Consider the following 21,338-nt stretch of genomic DNA (forward strand, 5'->3'; position numbering starts at 1 on the left):
CGGATGCAAGCACCACACGTGCTCTGCCCAGCCTGGTTAAGACTCCAGATAACGTCAGGAACGATGGGGGTACTGCTCACTTTATAACTCTAACCGAACGATGCACCATACATAATAGACTATTATTAGCTTAATAGAAATACGTCCAACTCGACGGTATAGTGCCAAACTATGACAATTCAACTATTAATCCACACGATGTCTCAATGCCTATTCTGAGGCCAAGTAGGCCTTACTGCACCACACGTGCGTCGTGGGTGAGGCTTTGCGTCTGTTACTAGGTTGGAGGGTAAAGAACTAATGGACTAAAAGAAAGTTCTACTTTACTTGCGCCATATATATATGCACTGTGAACAAATAGTACCATTCGTATTTCGCCAGACGTATTCCTACGCGGAACCGGGCTTGCCACGACATGTTGGTCGGCACGATTGAACTTGAACCAAGGGGTATGGCTGCTGGCGCCAGGTTCTCGTCCAATGGTAGAATGAAACTATTATGGGCTGTTTAGTAGACTAAAGGGATATTCAGTGCATATTGTACAAGGAATATACAGGGGATATCAAACGATATACAAATACTATTAAATATATATCCATAAATAAATATATATATTCGGTTTAATCTGATCCTTCACAACAGATTGTATTGGGTTGACTGCAGTTGCCACGAGTTAGACCTAACCTATGATGATGAGTTAGACCTAACTTATGATGTTGAGTTAGACCTAACCTATGATGATGAGTTAGACCTAACCTATGATGTTGAGTTAGACCTAACCTATGATGATGAGTTAGACCTAACCTATGAGTTAGACCTAACCTATGATGGTGAGTTAAACCTAACCTAAGATGATGAGTTAGACCTAACCTATGATGATGAGTTAGACCTAACCTATGATGATGAGTTAGACCTAACCTATGATGGTGAGTTAGACCTAACCTATGATGGTGAGTTAGACCTAACCTATGATGGTGAGTTAGACCTAACCTATGATGAGTTAGACCTAACCTATGATGATGATGAGTTAGACCCAACTTATGATGATGAGTTAGACCTAACTCATGATAACCTATGATGGTGAGTTAGACCTAACCTATGATGAAGAGTTAGACCTAACCTATGATGATGAGTTAGACCTAACCTATGATGATGAGTTAGACCTAACTTATGATGATGAGTTAGACCTAACTCATGATAACCTATGATGGTGAGTTAGACCTAACCTATGATGATGAGTTAGACCTAACCTATGATGATGAGTTAGACCTAACCTATGATGGTGAGTTAGACCTAACCTATGATGATGAGTTAGACCTAACCTATGATGATAAGTTAGACCTAACCTATGATGGTGACAAGGCTTGACATTAACACCCGCCAAATGCGGGTAGAATTCGGCTGTGGCGGCGGGTAACTCCGTCATTCTACCCGCCACAGTGGCGGGTGACTTTTTTTCTATGAAAGGTCTGTCTGTCTGTGTGTATGTGTGTGCGTCTAGCGTCTTTTTCCCCGTGGCCATGTGCATTAAAAAAAAATCTCTGCCTTTGATTGGCTATAACACGTGCATTATGCAAAGACCAGCCCCAATTTGCCTCTGATCATCACCCTGATATTCGCTGAATGACGGGATAAACAAAAAAGCCATGTGGTACTGTGAAACCTGAAACCATGCCCACTTCCTCATTGAGCGACACCACAAGTTTGCTTTCGGAGCATCAACTTTCTGAATTGAAACGTTAAAAAAAAACAGCGTCTCATACTGGTTTCATAATACGTTTCCGAATGGACGTTTGGATTAAACAACGTGTATGCAGTGATGCTGATTGTTACAAAGGATCAGATTAAACCGAATATATATATTTATTGATTGATATATATTGCATAGTATTTGTATATCGTTTGATATCCCTTGTATATTCCTTGTACATATACACGGAATATCCCTTTAGCCTAGTACAGACCATAATATTTCATTCTCCTATTGGACAGCGGTCCACAGGCGCCAGGGCCATGCCTCCAGAGTCAGGTTCAAGGCCACCGTCAAGACATGTCTGTACATGCCCGGCCTTGCCCAGGGATACGAGACAGAAATGAGGTTGGCACTAGATTGTTCGCCGTGCATATAAATATGGCGCAGGTGAATACAGAAGTAGAGTTACCCAATAAGTTGAAGCCTCACCCACGATACTCTGTGCGGTGAAGTATGGCCTGTTTGGCCCCAAATAGAGCATTGAGACCGCGTGCGAATTAATAACTGAATTGTCAGAGTTTGGCGCTATACCGTCGAGTGCGACATATTTCTATTAAGTCAGTAATAGTCTATTTGTGTATAGTGTATCGTGCGGCTAAAGTTCTACAGTGACCAGCATCACCAACGCTTCCTCGTACCAGCTAGAGTGCTTATCCAGGCTGGGCTGCTTTCATGGCGCTTTCACCCGAGGAGACCTAGACGAGAACCGTGTGGACATGTACACTGGATTAATCTACCCGACGACTACATAGCCCTTTGCGGCTGGATTATATTTGTTTTGGTCCTGTGATTTATGGAGCGGAGAATCGCCGACGCCTACACGTGTGGGATTTACCCTGTGAGGAGCCACGTCGAGTCTGCGCCTCAGAGAGCCTGAGGCCGGCTAGCTTTCTTCACTGTGGAGCTACAGTCTACGGAGAACAGCTGTATTCGTCTGTGGATCAAGAGACTATTGCACCGTCTCCTGTACTTGGAGTCTCCTTAGTCATCGTTGACCAGACTCTCTACTACCGACAGATCCTCTACCCCTGCTGGCTTACAACCGGGGGGACCCTTCCAGTATCTCCCGCTATATATTACTAGTGTACCATAGATATAATTCCCTAAGATTCAGGTTGTATAATTACCTCCTGCGTAACCAGAGAATGGACATTCATTATTGATTTGCCTACGCACATTCCTTTGCCTTATAAGCGCATCCAAAGTAAAATAGAGAAGTATATTATGTACCTTTTGCTGCAATAAATACTTAATTACCACTTTGTGTGGAACCGATTCATTGTGGGAAGTGTTCATCATATTTATATATCATGTACTGTATGGCCAGTAATTAAAGTACATAAAGCGGTAGTGGTTTAATGATACCATACTTATCAATACAGTCAGGGAATTGTACCCCTCAGTTACAATTGGTCCTTCGAGCCGGATGGTAACTAGTGTAATATTAATATAGTGGTATTAATATTGACATGGCCTATGATGAACACTCCACAAAACGGTTCTCCTAAAGTAGATCGCCCGCAGCGTAGACGGCAGACACCTCAGTACTTAGAGGATTACGTTGCCAATATACTACCTAGCTTTCTACAGACGGTAAACGCGGAAAAAGTAGATAGTAAAATTATGTCCGACCCTATCGACCAGGCTACCCCGCCAATAGAGGCCCTAGTGGGTTCTAACGTAACTGACCAAGCTCACGGTAGGGACCAGGAGGGACCCGACATGACTTTACCCCCCGCCAAGACCGAAGAAGTAGTCCCCGGAGAGCTCCAGGATAAAGACAGCTCTCCAGGGATGGAACTCTACCCGCTACAAGAAGAGGAGAGCACCCCGGAGATGGATCTCCAGGACTCGCCACAGGAGAACAGATCTCCAACGAGTACTGCCAGGAGCGGATCACCTCAACCAGCGTCTTCCCCCAGCGAGGCGGACAAGATGCTGGCACAGGCATTCCTCGCCAGCCTAGCAGCCTCAACAGAGCGCGATCGACTCCAAGCACAGACGCTTAGTGAGCGCGAACATTCTTCCATGGAAAGAGAACGCCTTCAGGCGCAGCAACGGAGCGACGAAGATCGTATACGTCTAGAGATTAGACGCCTTCAGACGGAAGAGAATATGGTAAGGGACCGGGCCGAAGCCCAGCGCGCCGCTGCCGGTGCCCAAAGAGAAGCAGAGCGCGACCTCGCTCTCACCAAGCGCGAAGCCGAGCGCGACCGACTACAAGCGCAGATAATGGAGCAGCTGATCACCAGGGCAACACCCCCTCCCTCCGCACGGGGTTCCAGGGCCTCGTCAAGACAAGGGTCAAGGGCACCCTCCCCTACCCGATCAAGCGACCCTGAGCCCGACCACCAGAGAGAGCCTATACCCCCCTCCGAACCCCTTCCCCGACCGGTCCAAGTGAGACCCAGCTACAAGGAAGAAACGGTCTACACCGCGGAGAGGCTAAATAGACGACTACAGGATCTAGAGGACCTGCCAGAGGAAGAAGAAGAGGGAGAGGAGGAGAGTCAAGCCCGACAGCAGCACAGTACTCCACAGGACCAGGAGGTCCAGTACAGCCCAGGCTCTACCCCCGCGGCTCTGCGCTACAGACCCCCGACTCAATTCACGGGTGAGCTTGACGCACGACCAGCCCCGAGGAACAGCACCTGGATACGCGGGCCATGGTACCCAGCAGGTACCAGCCCACCAAGAGGCGTAAGAGGAGACTCGCCTAGGAGGCCTCTCCTCCAACGCTCACCGATGTGCCAGCCATCCATGGCATCATACATTGGCACACCGACGTTTCCGGACTTCACCCACGAGAACAGAGCACAGTACACGGAGCTACGAATGTGCTTAGAGACAATGATGTCCGATGTAGCTGATGAACCGTACAAGTATGCTATCCTACTGAAGCACCTCAAGGTGCCCCGAGCGCACAATATAGCGCTGGCCTATGCCACCTCTACTACCCCATACACAGCGGCTCTAGCAGCACTCGACCAAAGATATGGACGCATATGGGACTACGTAATACAAGAGATAAGGCATATTGACCGCCTACCCCCAGCCACAGACAATCGCTCACTAGATGACCTGTCTATCAAGGTACAATCCCTGGTAGGGATGCTGGGGGCGCAAAGAGAAAAGGGTATGCACGAACTGTACGCGAACTCTAATGTCGAGAGGATTTTAGAGAAGCTTCCGCCCGCCCGACAAGAGCGCTTCAGGCGGCAAAGAGACCACCGTGATCCTAACGGTCCCGAGCCATCCCTCCTAGACCTAGCCGACTTCCTGGCGAGAGAAGTCAACAGCCTACGGTTGGATACGTTCATGCGGAGCACCCCAAGCTCCAGAGAAGGACCTAGGAGAGCAAACGATGGCCGAAGATTGGTGACCGTCATGCACCAATCAGAATCAGTACCGAGCAGCAAGAACCACAGTACCCCCACGATGAAAGAGAAGTGGAAGATGGTGTGCCCGTACTGCGAAAAGGAACACTGGTTGTCACAATGTGACACGTTCAAGAAGATGACCGCCGACGAGGTGAGTCAATGGATAAAGTCGGTAATCGGTGTGACGGAGCCCACCTAGATGTCCTACACGACAGTAACAGAAGAAAGCCTGCACCCTCAAGCAGCACAAAGGCAAGTGTTATGTACATTGACCCCGCCTGCAGCGGGGGCGCCCGGGTGCTCTTAAAGGTGGTCCGCGTAACACTGAGTTACCAAGATAAGGTCATGGACACTTACGCCGTCCTTGACGACGGGTCAGAGAAGACCCTTCTCCTCGCGTCCGCTGCGGCCCAGCTGGGGCTGCGGGGGAGCGAAAACCAGATGACGATTCGGACAATAAGAAGAGATCTAAAGACGATAAAGGGCGAGAATGTCTCCTTCACTATCGCAGCAAGCGGGCAGCCAGAGAGACGGTATAGGATTACTAACGCTTTCACCAGCCAAGAAATAGGCCTGTCGCAGTACACCTACCCCATCGCCAAGCTGATGGATAAATATGTGCACCTGCGTCAACTACCTATACCGCTCATAGACGGTGCCACCCCGACCCTGCTGATAGGCTCCGACCATGCAGACCTCATCGTCCCGATAGACCGGGTCCACACAGGGCCCAGAGGCTGTCCTGCAGCAGTCGAGACCCGCCTAGGATGGACATTACAAGGCCCCCTCGCTAAGTCTCTTAACCGAACAGCAGCCACTAACTGCCTCCACTCCAGAGTGACAGAAGAAGACACCACCCTCCTACAGCATGTCGAGAGGCTATGGACACTAGAGACAATGCCCTTTAAGAACAAAAAGAAAGACATTCGTTCCAAGGAAGACATTTACGCTATAGCCCTCCTCGAGCAGGGGACAAAGAGAGTCAAAGTCAACGGAGTGATGAGATATGCAACTCCACTCCTGAGGCGAGAGGGTATGCCTACCTTCCACGCCCCAAAAGAAGCGACGGAGCGGTATCTATTGAACACAGAGCGGCGCCTAGCCAGAGACCCCGCTCAAGAGACGGTGTACTGCGCTGAGATTAACAAGCTAATCACAGCGGGACACATAAAGAAAATTGACATTAAAGAGGCCGATCAGACGACCGAATCATGGTACGTGCCGCACCACAAAGTCCACCACAACGGCAAGGATCGTATTGTGTTCAACTGCAGCTACCAGATCGGATCACAAAATCTGAATAAAGAGCTCTTGCCCGGCCCAACACTCGGCCCCTCTCTACTAGGCGTGTTACTACGTTTCCGCCAAGACAAGGTGGCCATCAGCGGCGACATCAAAGGGATGTTCCTGCAGGTGAGACTAGTGGAGGAGGACAAGCCCCTGCTGCGGTTCCTATGGAGAGAGAGGATCGGGGATGAGCAACCAGCCATCTATCAATGGGAAGTCCTCCCTTTCGGAACCACATGCAGCCCATGCTGTGCTACGTTTGCACTGCAAAAGCACGTCGCAGAGGACCCAGCAGCTGATGAAGAGGTCCGACAAAGTGTAGGAAATAGTTTCTACGTGGACAACTGTCTGCAAAGCGTCTCGACGCCAGAAGAAGCCGAGGCCCTTCTACTCAAGCTCCGCGCCTCCCTGATCAAAGGCGGCTTTGATCTCAGGCAGTGGGCCAGCAGCGACCCGCAAGTATTGCGCAGCCTCTCCCCCGAGGACAAGGCAGCAAGCAGCGAGACCTGGATGGCGACCATCCCAGGAGAAGCCCAAGAAATGACATTAGGACTAGTCTGGCGCTTCAAAACAGACTCGCTCCATTATAAACACACACCCCTGACCAAGGAGCAGGGAAGGTCGACTGCACTACCGACCACCAGACGGAGTGTATACAGAACACTCGCCAGACAATATGACCCGTTGGGATGTATTCTACCTTACACCACCAGGGCGTTATGGGACAAGGACCAGGGCTGGGACGACCCCATACCCGAACACCTTGCATCCACATGGAGAGAGTGGGAGACGGAACTCAGCTCACTCCCAGGTGTCAACATACGCCGCAGCTACTTCCCACCCACAGTGAGGCCGGAGACGTGCCAGATAGACCTGCACGTCTTCAGCGACGCCTCCGAAGTAGCCTACGGTTCGGTGGCCTACTTGCGTGCCCGAGAGGAGGGAGGAGAAATACATACTGCTTTCATCCTGGCTCGCTCAAGAATAGCCCCACGAAAGCAACAATTTATCCCGCGTCTAGAGCTCTGCGCAGCCCTAGCAGGAGCGCAACTCGCCACGTTAATCCAACGTGAACTCACCATTCCGGTGCAAAGAACAATCTTGTGGTCAGACTCCACGACAGTACTCACATGGATCCGGTCTGATTTGTGCAGATACAAGGTCTTCGTGGGAGTCAGAGTCACAGAGATTCAAGATTTAACAGAAGTAGCAAGCTGGAGGTATGTGGACACAAAGCACAACCCAGCTGACGTCATCACCCGGGGAATGTCCCTGGATGACCTCACCCGTCACAACCTATACAGTGACGGGCCAGAGTTCCTCAAGCTCCCGGAAGAAGAGTGGCCTACACCCACCCCACGGGAAGCGAGTAAAGAGGAGGCCGAAAACAAGAAATCTATGTTCTGTGGATTGAACACACTCGTCTCCACAGACCCCGACATAGACGATTGCCTCACCCTAGAGAGTGCGCAGCTAAAGACATTCCTGTGGCACCACCCAGAGGTTCAGCTCACTACTGACATTACAGCAGCTGACTATGAAGAAGCAGAACTTCTTCTACTACAACGAGCCCAGAGAGACTCGTTCCCCGATGAGCTAGACTGTCTACAGGGAGCAAAGCCCGTCCCATCAGACAGCAGACTGCTCCACCTAGCCCCCGAGAGCGACGCCCATGGTCTCATCAGAGTGGGTGGTCGTCTGCGGAGAGCTCCAGACTTACCGGATGACGTCAAGTACCCGATAGTCTTAAACAGCCGACACAAGGTCACAGAGCTGATCATAAAGAAATACGACGAGGATGTGCATCACGCCGGGGCAGAGAGAGTCTTCGCGGAGATCAGACGTCGTTATTGGATACTGCAAGGGAGAGAAGCAGTGCGGCGCTTCCAGCGAACCTGTCTAGACTGTCGTAAGTGGCGAGCGCAGCCCAGTATACCCCGGATGGCTGACCTACCTCCCTGTCGCCTCCGACTCGGCGACAAGCCTTTTCACTCCACCGGTATGGACTGTTTCGGCCCGCTGTATATAAAGAAAGGAAGAGGAACCGAGAAGCGGTGGGGTATTGTATTCAAATGCATGACCACCCGAGCGATGCATATAGAACTCCTTCCAACCATGAGCACAGACTCATTCCTTATGGCCTTCCGAAGATTCACATCGCGGAAAGGCAAACCGTCTATATTATTGTCTGATCACGGGACAAACTTCAAAGGCAGAGAAAGAGAGCTGAGAGAGAGCTTCCAAGCTATGGGCCCAGAACTTAAGACCCACCTCGCTCCATCCCAGATTGACTTCCAGTTTAATCCCCCGAACGCACCTCACTTCGGTGGAACTTGGGAACGAGAAGTACGTTCAATAAAGACAGCCCTGTACGCCGTGCTTGGGGCCCAGACCGTGGCGGAAGAAGTCCTAATGACAGTCCTCACGGAGATCGAGGGAGTATTGAACTCAAAGCCCCTCGGTTACGTCTCAAGGGATGTAGCAGATGTCGACCCAGTCACCCCCAACACACTCTTGATGGGGCGGCTGGACCCCGCGCTACCACAGACAATGTACAGGCCTGAAGAAGCGAACGGCCGAAGAATGTGGAGGTACAGTCAAGTATTGGCTGACAAGTTTTGGAACAGCTTCCTACTCCACTATCTACCGTCTCTACAGACCCGCCAGAAATGGGTGAAAGAGAGAGACAATTTGACAGAAGGGACAGTCGTCATGATTATCGACCAGTCACTACCCCGAGCTATGTGGCCGGCTGGCCGCGTAAGCAAAGTGATCACCGGTGCCGACGGAAAGGTCCGAGCAGCCGAAGTGCTCATCCAAGGACGGATCTACACCCGACCTGTGGCGAGGCTAATAGAACTGCCAAGGCTCCCCGATACTATCGATGACGACCATGACCCCATGACTTTGTGAACTGCCCGACCCCTCACAACAGACATTGAGTAGTGGACAGTGCGGTTAATCTGTCTCTGCTTAGCTAATTAGGTGGGACTAATTAGGAGGCGGCTGTTACAAAGGATCAGATTAAACCGAATATATATATTTATTGATTGATATATATTGCATAGTATTTGTATATCGTTTGATATCCCTTGTATATTCCTTGTACATATACACGGAATATCCCTTTAGCCTAGTACAGACCATAATATTTCATTCTCCTATTGGACAGCGGTCCACAGGTGCCCGGCCTTGCCCAGGGATACGAGACAGAAATGAGGTTGGCACTAGATTGTTCGCCGTGCATATAAATATGGCGCAGGTGAATACAGAAGTAGAGTTACCCAATAAGTTGAAGCCTCACCCACGATACTCCGTGCGGTGAAGTATGGCCTGTTTGGCCCCAAATAGAGCATTGAGACCGCGTGCGAATTAATAACTGAATTGTCAGAGTTTGGCGCTATACCGTCGAGTGCGACATATTTCTATTAAGTCAGTAATAGTCTATTTGTGTATAGTGTATCGTGCGGCTAAAGTTCTACAGTGACCAGCATCACCAACGCTTCCTCGTACCAGCTAGAGTGCTTATCCAGGCAGGGCTGCTTTCATGGCGCTTTCACCCGAGGAGACCTAGACGAGAACCGTGTGGACATGTACACTGGATTAATCTACCCGACGACTACATAGCCCTTTGCGGCTGGATTATATTTGTTTTGGTCCTGTGATTTATGGAGCGGAGAATCGCCGACGCCTACACGTGTGGGATTTACCCTGTGAGGAGCCACGTCGAGTCTGCGCCTCAGAGAGCCTGAGGCCGGCTAGCTTTCTTCACTGTGGAGCTACAGTCTACGGAGAACAGCTGTATTCGTCTGTGGATCAAGAGACTATTGCACCGTCTCCTGTACTTGGAGTCTCCTTAGTCATCGTTGACCAGACTCTCTACTACCGACAGATCCTCTACCCCTGCTGGCTTACAACCGGGGGGACCCTTCCAGTATCTCCCGCTATATATTACTAGTGTACCATAGATATAATTCCCTAAGATTCAGGTTGTATAATTACCTCCTGCGTAACCAGAGAATGGACATTCATTATTGATTTGCCTACGCACATTCCTTTGCCTTATAAGCGCATCCAAAGTAAAATAGAGAAGTATATTATGTACCTTTTGCTGCAATAAATACTTAATTACCACTTTGTGTGGAACCGATTCATTGTGGGAAGTGTTCATCATATTTATATATCATGTACTGTATGGCCAGTAATTAAAGTACATAAAGCGGTAGTGGTTTAATGATACCATACTTATCAATACAGTCAGGGAATTGTACCCCTCAGTTACACTGATGCTTTCCCAGCGGAACACAAGTTGCTTAACGCTACACAGGTATGTTATGCACGTTAATTAAGCTCTCTCTCTCTCTCTCTCTCACACACACTGAATAGGGGACTAGACATCAAAGCAAATATTGGTAACAATATATCACAGTGCTCTACAATTTAATTAATTAAGTTTGTACTTAGTTTTTGTAATTACATACTCATTGTTACACAGTGTACTTACCGCATTACACTTCCTTAACATTAACAATAACCCTAACTATATGCCTAATCCTAACCCTGACTTTATTCCTAGGTATTGAGTCAATTCAATGCAGTAAGTACATTGCAACAATGACTACCGGTAAGTACAATACTTGTTATACTGTCATTACACAAATAGCTACACAGGAACAGAGAATGTAAAGTGTGACTGTCTGGGTGGGTGGGATGTTCGGGTGGGGACAGATGTTATTGGATTAGATGTTATTTTATCACACACCACACTACTGACACTTTTTGGGTGGGGGAGCGACTGTGGGGATTTTTGGCTGGTGAAAATGCTGAGTGGCTAGTGACTTTGGAAAACCACTAGCCACAGTGGCTAGTGAGCCAGAAAGTTAATGTCAGGCCCTGGATGGTGAGTTAGACCTAACCTATGATGATGAGTTAGACCTAACCTATGATGATGAGTTAGACCTAACCTATGATGGTGAGTTAGACCTAACCTAATGATGATGAGTTAGACCTAACCTATGATGATGAGTTAGACCTAACCTATGATGATGAGTTAGACCTAACCTATGATGGTGAGTTAGACCTAACCTATGATGATGAGTTAGACCTAACCTATGATGATGAGTTAGACCTAACCTATGATGATGAGTTAGACCTAACCTATGATGATGAGTTAGACCTAACCTATGATGGTGAGTTAGACCTAACCTATGATGGTGGTGGAAAACATTAAAAGGAACACGCTAACATTATGAGAAATGTGCTCACCGTCTTCTCCAGAGTCAGACAAGAAGATAGAAACCAATTTCCTTCGAACAAATAGAAAGGACGTAGAGGAAACTGGTATCCATCTTCTTGTCCGACTCTGGAGAAGACGGTGAGCTCCTTTCCCATAACGTCGGCATGTTCCTTTACAGCAACGAGGATCAGGTTTCATCCTCTGCAAAGACTTATAGTCTTCACAGAACATACAGTAATGTACAGTTGCCATCTTGAGAGAACGACCCAGCGAACCGTCCCAATGGGAAACGGGGCAGCATTGAAAACGCACTCGGGCCGAGGAGGATCTCCCGTGAGAATGATATGCAATACTTTCGCCTGTGGAAATCGGGCCAAAATAGGAATTTGGCACTGGATGGAGGGATTGAGTGGCCTGGGAGCAGCCAGCAGGCACTGTGAAGCCTCTGACCCCCCCCGCCCCCCATCCCTAGTCTCCACACCGTCTGATCCCCCCCTAGTCTCCATGCTGTCTGTGCTGCGGAGGGGGGGGGGCAGGCAATTAGGTGGAAGAGCAGAAGAGCATTAAGTAAATATTTACAGTACTAAATTCATTAGATGGGATCTACTGTATCCCAGCGTGTCACCACAAAGATTACAGGGTGAGAGCCGTTTGGCCTACAGATATAAGGCACTGCAAAGATCCACCCCCCCCCCCACACCCACACACACACAGTAAGCTTACTATCACCCCAGTCATCACACACATAATAAACCTCTCCATAAAACAGGGACACGTCACCAAGGACTTCAAAATTGCGAGAGTAACACCCCTGCACAAAAAAGGCAGTAAATTAGACCCAGGCAACTACCGCCCTGTTTCTATCCTTACCTCCATCTCGAAAGTCATGGAAAGAATTGTATACGAACAGGTCGAAAAATACCTCGCGAAAAAAATCTAATCTACGAATTCCAATCTGGCTTCAGAACATCCCACTCCACTGACACATGCCTTCTCTATTTAAACGACCACATCAAACAAGAGGTGGACACGGGCAAATACTGCGGCATGGTCATGCTGGACCTACAAAAGGCCTTCGACACTGTCAATCACACCATTCTGATTGACAAGCTAAAAGCAATTGGTTTTGATAGTCTATCAGTGAGCTGGATGCAATCCTACCTGGAGGGGAGAGAGCAGATGGTGGAGGTAAACGGTACCCTACCCCCCCCCCCCCCCCCCCCTCACAGTAAGCTGTGGTGTTCCACAAGGAAGCATACTAGGTCCGCTACTGTTCCTAATTTATGCAAATTACATGTCGTCAGCTAAGTTGTGACTGCAACTTGTTCCTGTTTGCGGACGACTCAGCCCTGCTGGTCTCTGACAAGAACAAGTTGCAGGTAGAAAAAACCCTCAGCTCGGAACTAGACTAAATCTGCATATGGCTCGCTGATAACAAACGACCATTACACCTGGGCAAAACAGAATCCATTCTCTTCCGTTCAAATAACAAACTCAGCAAGACCGACGGCTTCTCAGTTACAGTGGGTGACAATATTGTCACAAGGAAAGATGAAATTACCTACCTGGGTTCCATCCTAGAGGCAAATCTTTCCTGTGACAAAATGGCATCCAATGTAATAAAAAAAAGTCAACCAACAAACTAGATTCTTGTACCGGATCTCCTCTTTGGTAAACAAGAATACCCTGAAGACTCTGGCAGGAGCACTCATTCAAGGGTACTACGACTATGCTTGCACCTCATGGTACCAAAGCACCTCAAAGGCGCTAAAAACAAAATTACAAACATCTCAAAACAAGCTAGTCAGACTACTGCTTGACCTTACTCCTAGAACCCACCTCACCCCTGCCCACTTTGACAACCTAGGATGGCTTAGAGTAGACGACAGAGTACAGCAACTTGCAATGGGCCTGGTCTACAAGATACACTACACGACCAAGGTACCCATGTACATGACAAAATACTTCCCAAAGGTCAGTGAATACCACGATCACAACACCAGAGGGAGCTCCACAAATCATGTTAAACCCAGATTCGGCTCAAACAAGGGACTAAACACGTTTCGCAATTATGCCACATCAATGTGGAACGCCCTACCCAAAGCTGTAAAGGAATGTGAATCACTACCCACTTTCAAAAACACTCTCAAAAAACACCTACGGGAGACTGCAATTCGAAACTGGCCCCTGTAAATGTCCTAACACAACCCCCTCCAATGTACAGTAAAAATTACCAAGTATGGTCTTGTCAATATTCCAATGTACAGTTTTGCTTGTACAGTTGTAGTGCCCCCCCCCCCCCCCCCCCCCCAACCACCTCCAATGTACAGTATGGATAGAGTTGAAGGGATACCAGGAAATGTATTTTGTGTTTACTGCATAGCGGAGGTGCTGAGAGACCCATGTTACTGACCAAACACTATATCAGTGATGGCTGTTAGAATGTAGAGCTATTTAACACTTATTTATAATAAAAGAAATTAAAAATTTCTTGTTATCTTTAAGTATAGGTCCAGTGAATGTCGGAAATCGTCACAGCACACATCAATGTAATTCAGAGAGAGAGAGAGAGAGAGAGAGAGAGAGAGACACACACACACAAGAATGATCCTACCTTCTTATTGTGATTCTCTCCACCCACCACAGTTGAAGGTAATGCTTTCTCCCTACCCGTGATGGCATGCTTGGGGAGACGTTGTAAGAATAGTTTATAAGCCTTTAAAGGAACACGCCAACATTTAGGGAAATTAGCTTACCGTCTTCTCCAGAGAGAGACAAGAAGATAGATACCAGTTTCCTCTCTGTGTGTTCAGTAGAAAGCTATCTGGCTGCATGGTAGCCTAGCTTAGCACAGTGAATGGAAGCGGACATGACCGGTTAGCCTAGGCATTGTCCAACTAACACCTCTCCCGAAGGCTAACCGAGTAACCGGTCATGTCCACTTCCATTCATTGTGCACAGAGGAAACTGGTATCCATCTTCTTGTCTCTCTCTGGAGAAGACGATAAGCTAATTTCCCAAAATGTTGCCGTGTTATTTTAAGTTGATTTTACAGCCCCTGGCACATTGCTCAAGAGAGGAAATATCACCATGTTCTTTTGCCACACGTTTCGCTGTCTTAATTTCTGAGCATGCCGGGGGCGGCGTGTGTGATGTCAACTCCCAGCGGTAGATGCCTCATATTGTGATGTCATAAGTAATTGGGTGAGTGATGTGCAGAGGTGCGTTCCTCATATCAACACTGATTGCACGCGCGCTCCCGCGCGCGCATAAATGTTACCTCGCGCACATGTATAATAATAAACTTTATTTGTATAGCCTTTCATACAGAAACTGCAGGTCAAAGTGTTTCACAACAGAAAAAAGACAGGCATAAAATGAGCACATAAAGTGCAGACATATAAAATCACAGTTTTTTACATTAGGATCTAACATCCCAACAGGCCACCTTGTTTATGGTTTGATTCAGTTTTAAATAGACAATAATAAAAAGCCACTGTGTAGTGTGGTAGACACAGCTCCCTGCCCCCTCCCCCCAGGTTTGGTGTGAACGATGGTCTGATTCAGGCAGAGCAGTCATAGAATATGGCTCTGAGGCCATATTCACTGTTTACACCTGTGAATGTGATTGACAAGAAATGGGTTGCATTCCATCCCTAGAGGCAATTAGTCTCGATAGGCGTGTTCGAGATGGATTTCGGTTCGCCTCGAAAGTAGACGAGAGTAGCCGAGTGAAGCCGGGGGAGGAGTTAAAAAGGCGGACACTTCCGATTTCACGAGAGCCTCTCGCCTAGTATCGCATGGCAGATACACTTTCACGTCACCACACACACCTGTCCAGCTCATTATAATGCGATGGCCGTGTGCAAAATTAGATCAGATTCAAATGTACAGCACACCATATACTGCTATAGTGGAATATACTATTCATATACCATAATGTATACCATCTTGTTGCGCGCTCCTGGCCGCACGCACGCACAACACACTGCTGAATAATTCTGTTTTGCATCAATATATATGTATACTGTGTATATTGAAGCAAAACAGAATTATATATACAGTATTGAGGCAAAACAGACGACGCATGTGTGTATGTGTGTCTGACAGCTTGAAGTTTATCATGATGATATGATAACGTAGGGCTGGGCGATATGGAAAAAAATCATATCGCGATAACGATATGATAATTTTATTTTATTTCTCGATATCGATAATTATCGAATTGTTATAAGTATAAATTTTTTTTTTTTTATTTTTTTTAACAACAGATGTATGTTTATTTTGCAGCAATTCTTTGTCATTGCCGCCATCTTTAGTGTTACATCCCCTCACACTCCAGTTCTCAGGCTGCAGCTGGTTTAAAAGCTAAAGTAAACCGGCTTCTCTGCTGGCTGTGGCTCCAGAGGAGTTGAACAGTTCTGGCTCTGCTAGTTTATTTTCGATCTTTTGGCGCTTTTTTGGTGGACAAACCACCGCACATGTGCACTGTGACTGGAGTCTAGTTCTGCTAGCACACATAGCCTACTGTGTACAGACGGTTTCAAAATGTATTTTAAATTAGAAAGCAAACAAAATAAATGGACAAGAGAAAAAGAAATCTGAATTTGGTCAGTATTGTCATTTGGACAAGCAAAGCCATTACTTTAAGTTGCAGGCAAGAAAGACAAGTCTGTCCACTGTCTCTGGTTTTAAAACTGCCCTGTTGCAGGTTAAAAAAAAAAAAAAAAAAAAAAACGTTTTCGTTTTTTTTTTAATTTCGATATTCGATATCGATTATTAAAATATATCGCGATATTTATCGTTATATCGCCCAGCCCTATGATAACGCATAACGTTATTTGAGGAAGCTCTTGGTACCCAAACTCCTGTATCCAATAATAATAATAAATATATCTGATAGACGGGTACGCGGGATCCGTACTGTAATAGTTTTCAATCAATCAATCAATCAATCAAACATCTCATAACTCCCTGGCTGTCACGTGGCTGGTGACTGACAACTTTTCTGAGCCAATAGGCGCTTTGCGTGACCAAAGCAAGTCGTTTGCTTGCGTGGAGCAGCCGGGTGAGAGGTACTGTGGCGCCTCGCTCTGAAGGCTGTGCGTGGCTCGGTCCCACGATATTTCCGCGCCTCGTCTCGTCAGATTTTCAGAGCAAGTCGGACAACATTCTAACCGTCATGCAACGCGCTTGGCGAGGCCGTAGTAAAACCTGCGCAGATCTGCGTCCGCCTATCCCATCTCGAACACGCCTATTGTCTCACAAAACAAACGGACGTAGTTGAAGACAGTAGTAGTACTAGTAGACACCGGTCTAACGAGCGGCTATTGTTATGATAATGCGAGGTAGCGCCGGCAGGCAGGTAAATGACGCAGTCGAGTGCAGCGCGTTCTTGAGTGCTTGAGTGCACCTCAAAGGCGCTTAAAACAAAATTACAAACATCACAAAACAAACTGGTCAGACTACTACTTGACCTGAACCCCAGAACCCACCTCACCCCTGCCCACTTTGACAACCTAGGATGGCTTAGAGTAGACGACAGAGTACAGCAACTTGCAATGGGCCTGGTCTACAAGATACACTATATGCCCATGTACATGTCAAAATACTTCCCAAAGGTCAGTGAATACCACAACCACTACACCAGAGGAAGCTCAACAAATCATGTTAAACCCAGATTCGGCTCAAACAAGGGACTAAACACGTTTCGCAATTATGCCACAACAATGTGGAACGCCCTACCCAAAGCTGTAAAGGAATCCCTGCCCACATTCAAAACCGCTCTTAAAGAGCACCTACGGGAGGCTGCAATTCGAAACTGGCCACCGTAAATGCCCAAAACCCCCACCACCTCCTAATAGACAGTCTCCTCCCCACTGCATGTATATATTCCCTCCCCACCGTATGTATATTTCTCTCCCACCCACCCACCCCCTCCTAATGTACAGTCCCCTCCCCATCATATGTATATACTCTGTCAGGATCTAGGGGTAACAGTACTGTATATTTGAATACCGTTTGTCACAAATGTATCAGTACTAAATACATATATGTCCCTATGCCATGTATGTTGTGTATGTCATAAATGTCTATATGAATTGAAAATGGGGGACCCTGATGGAAACAAGACAAACGTCTTTCTCAGGTCTGCATCCCCTTAACAATTGTATGTATTGAGCCGTACTGTATTGTACCCATTCTGCAATCTGTTAAATAAAGTTTTCATTCATTCATTCATTCATTCACGTGCGCGCACATCCATGCATGTGCGTGCACGCGCTTCTGCTCAAATCTTTGGGTGCACAAAACTGGCCCCTACAAATGTCCTAACCCAGTTGTACAATAAAGACCAAGCATGGCTTTGTCAGTATTCCAATGTACCCAACCCCCCCCCCCCCCCCACCTCCAATGTACAGCCCCACCCAACCCCACCCCACCTACACAACCTCCTCCAATGTACAGTTTCTATGTCAAATGTAGGTCAGTATTCCAATGTACAGTGTGTCCCCCCCCCCCTACCCAACCCCCCCCCCCCCACCTCCAATGTACAGCCCCACCCCACCTACCCAAACTCCCCCAATGCAGTTTCTATGTCAAATGTATATACACTCTTTTTCTGGATTTTTTTTAGTATCACAAACAGTACTGTATTTGAAAATCTGGTATGTCATAAATGTATAGCTGTAGCAGTACTGTCTATCTGTATGTCGTGTGTGTCATATGATGAATTGAAAATGGAGGACCCTGATGGAAAAAGACGAAAGTCTTTCTCAGGTCTGCATCCTCTTAACAATTGTATGTATTGAGCTGTAGGCCTACTGTACTGTACCCATTCTGCAATCTGTTAATAAACTTTTCAATCAATCAATCAATCACGGAGTGCAATCCCGTCCCATGAAGAACGCATCCCTGGACTGATGTGTAACCTGTGTGTGTGGGGGGGGGGGGGGGGGGCGTTGCCAATGCAAATAGACTCAGACCTATAGCTACATTAACCTGTTATAGGCTGAGCCAAGCAGCAATGGTAAACAAGTGTTTCTTTTGTGTGTCCATCAATGGCACACACAACAGCTCGGAATCATATAAAATGCAGAGCCGTACGTCACAGCCTGCAAAACTGCTCTGCCCAGAGTCAGTGCCCCAGAACTGGACCAAATCCGGACATCGGCGATCGAATTATTTGTGGAAAGAAAATGCGGCAATAATAACTTTTAATTGTGTGTGTATGCAGAGTATCACAAATTAACATAAAATGAAGCTCGATCTGAACATGTATGAGAGAGAACATGAAACGATGCTAGTTATCGGAAAAGTAAACAGACTATATTTTTTCTCCGTAGGAAATCACAGCTATGGCTGAGTTTGTTGCATAAATTATTAAACTTTTTTTTTTCCAAAAATAATTTTCGGTTCTTATTTATAAAAAGAGACGCGATGGGGGGGGTACAATAATATATATTATATGATTTATTACAATGTAAAGAGAAAATAATACGAGTATCAGTTAGTTTTACTTCCTCTCTTTGGGCAGAGTGAGATGTTTGACCGTTCTATAGATATCTATGTGTTTGACAGTAGAACGTCGTCCAACTCTCGGCGTAGGAGTGCGCATGCGCAGACAGCTTGCGCAGGGAAACTGCACCTGAACAGTTCGAGACGCGCGGGCGGAAACGTTACCCCGAAATTAAATAGTTAGTTCAGCCAGACTGTTAATTCACCCACCTCTTGGCTGACATATGTTGTTATATATATTTAATAATTGAGTGTTTCGTGTGGTTGAGGCCGAGGGAACGTTTTATTTATCCACGGGGGTCTGTGTGGGCAGGGCCAGGGAGGAGTTGACAGTATAATAAAACACGCAGTCTCTGCGGCTCGGCTCAGTATTTCTCATCTGACCACTTTTGTTTATTTATTTTTTATTTTTATTATTTTTTTTACCTTGCGTTTCCTGGTCTCGGCTGAGCCGCTCCATACGAAACACTGGTAAATGAGCCGCAGGTTCTGTTTCCAGTTCTCCACTTTGAACGCGTTCACATGGGGACAACCTGCAGCAGGGCTCATGACGACAGACACAACATTCGAGTTTAGACTCTTGTCTCTCTTTCTTTCTGTCTCTCCTCTCAGGCAGCAATGCGAACTGGCTCGACTGCAACAGCGTCGCCAGGTTCGCTATCTTTCAACGATGGTTCCGACCTGGCTAGTAGCTCGACATGTCCTGGCCGCGGGCACGGAGACAGGCGAAGCAGTACTAGTAGTATTAGTAGTAGTACACATGGAGGCGATTCCTTCACTTAATCCCGTCCCGGAAAACCCCAATATTCCCCAACGAAGTGTGCGGATCGCAGACCCGGTCTTCAGGGGGTGCGGATCATCGCAGGCCAGGTTCGCCAGCGAGCTAAATGTTTAGCGTTGGAATTTCCAACACTAGTCTCTCTCTACACCGCAGGCTTCCAAGACCCGCCCCCGTTCATCGTTCCGAGCCAATCGGGAAGGAGTATTTGTCCTTGATCGACGTGCGTTAATCTTGGTTAGCGGACAGGTCCCGCCTCTTTACTCGTGGACACCGCGTCGGGATTGGACGGCAAACCATTTCCAGACAGTCGGATGATGCTCATTGGTTGAAATATGAACAAGCCTCATAGTACATTGTCAATGTACACAAGAGTGCACGCGAATTCAAAATAGTATTGTAAGGGAAGCGTTGGAAATAATTGCTTTACAAATGCATAAAAACCAGAGCGATATTCTTAAACAATTTATTATAACAGACCCACAATCATAAAGCTCAAGCTCCCAAATAGCATGAAAGTTTTATTCATTATTGTTTACTCGTTCTTTGCAGTAACAACCTACCTGTCAAAACATTTGACTGTACAGTGAGTGAGCGCCCTCTAGTGGACCCAGCCTACAAAACAGTGCACCAGTGAGTTTCTGAGTTTGGTCAAGGGCATGTGCGAGTGCGGTAGGTACACATTTTCTATCTTGGATATCTACATTCTAACCAAAACAAGAGGAGTAAGAAGGGGAAAGCAATCCTTATTATTTTTACAAACAGTAGAATATTTTAGATTCACTCCACGTCAGCCATGTTGACATACTACCTCGAATATGCCCTCCAGAAACGGCCATCATGCAAACGGGACCAGAAAAACAAAAGTGATTATTCACACGATATATATATATTTTTTTGAACAAATAAGTCCAGTTTTTATTATTGTGGTTTCTGTTAATGCAGCAGTGGCTCTTCCACCTGAACATTGATAAATAAAACACTGACAAAATTGTATATTTTTTTTCTGGTAAGGATTCAGTTTTTTAGATTTTTTTGGGGGGGCTTTTCTTTTGTTTGTTTTTTATCCTCAAGACACTGAAGAAAGGAAATAACCAAATTTTTTTATCATCATCATCATCATTCCACACATTTAAGAGATTTTCCTTGACCAATGTCCATACGCAATAGAATGTTTGTTTTCCTCTTTAAAGAAAAAAGAAAAAAACGATTCATCCCCAGGAGGAAGCTGTTGGGCGACAGCAGAGTTCTCCCCCTCCCCCGCCAAGGCCCCTCAGGAGTAACTTGACGTTTTGCTACCGACATCATCCTCCTGTGTTCCCATACTCTGAAAGAAAAACACAAATCACACACACACACACACACATCGTCTGTTATTAAAGGTTCATA

The 21,338-nt window shown here is 46.8% G+C and overlaps 2 protein-coding genes across 2 annotated transcripts in view; both read right to left on the reverse strand.

The window, feature by feature from the left end:
- The window catches only part of usp22 (ubiquitin specific peptidase 22), a 172,644-nt gene extending 152,710 nt beyond the window's left edge, over window positions 1-19,934 (reverse strand). The window contains exon 1 of the mRNA XM_084322980.1: window positions 19,598-19,934. Within this exon, the coding sequence (XP_084179106.1) occupies window positions 19,598-19,720 (123 nt within the window). The 5' untranslated portion in view covers window positions 19,721-19,934. The remainder of the gene's footprint in view (window positions 1-19,597) is intronic.
- A 467-nt stretch (window positions 19,935-20,401) lies between these two features.
- cops3 (COP9 signalosome subunit 3) overlaps window positions 20,402-21,338 on the reverse strand; it is a 43,445-nt gene continuing 42,508 nt past the window's right edge. Inside the window, exon 12 of the mRNA XM_084322465.1 lies at window positions 20,402-21,276. Within this exon, the coding sequence (XP_084178591.1) occupies window positions 21,223-21,276 (54 nt within the window). The 3' untranslated portion in view covers window positions 20,402-21,222. The remainder of the gene's footprint in view (window positions 21,277-21,338) is intronic.

Source organism: Notolepis coatsorum (assembly GCF_963971535.1).
Source record: "Notolepis coatsorum genome assembly, chromosome: 10".
Lineage (NCBI taxonomy): Eukaryota > Metazoa > Chordata > Actinopteri > Aulopiformes > Paralepididae > Notolepis > Notolepis coatsorum.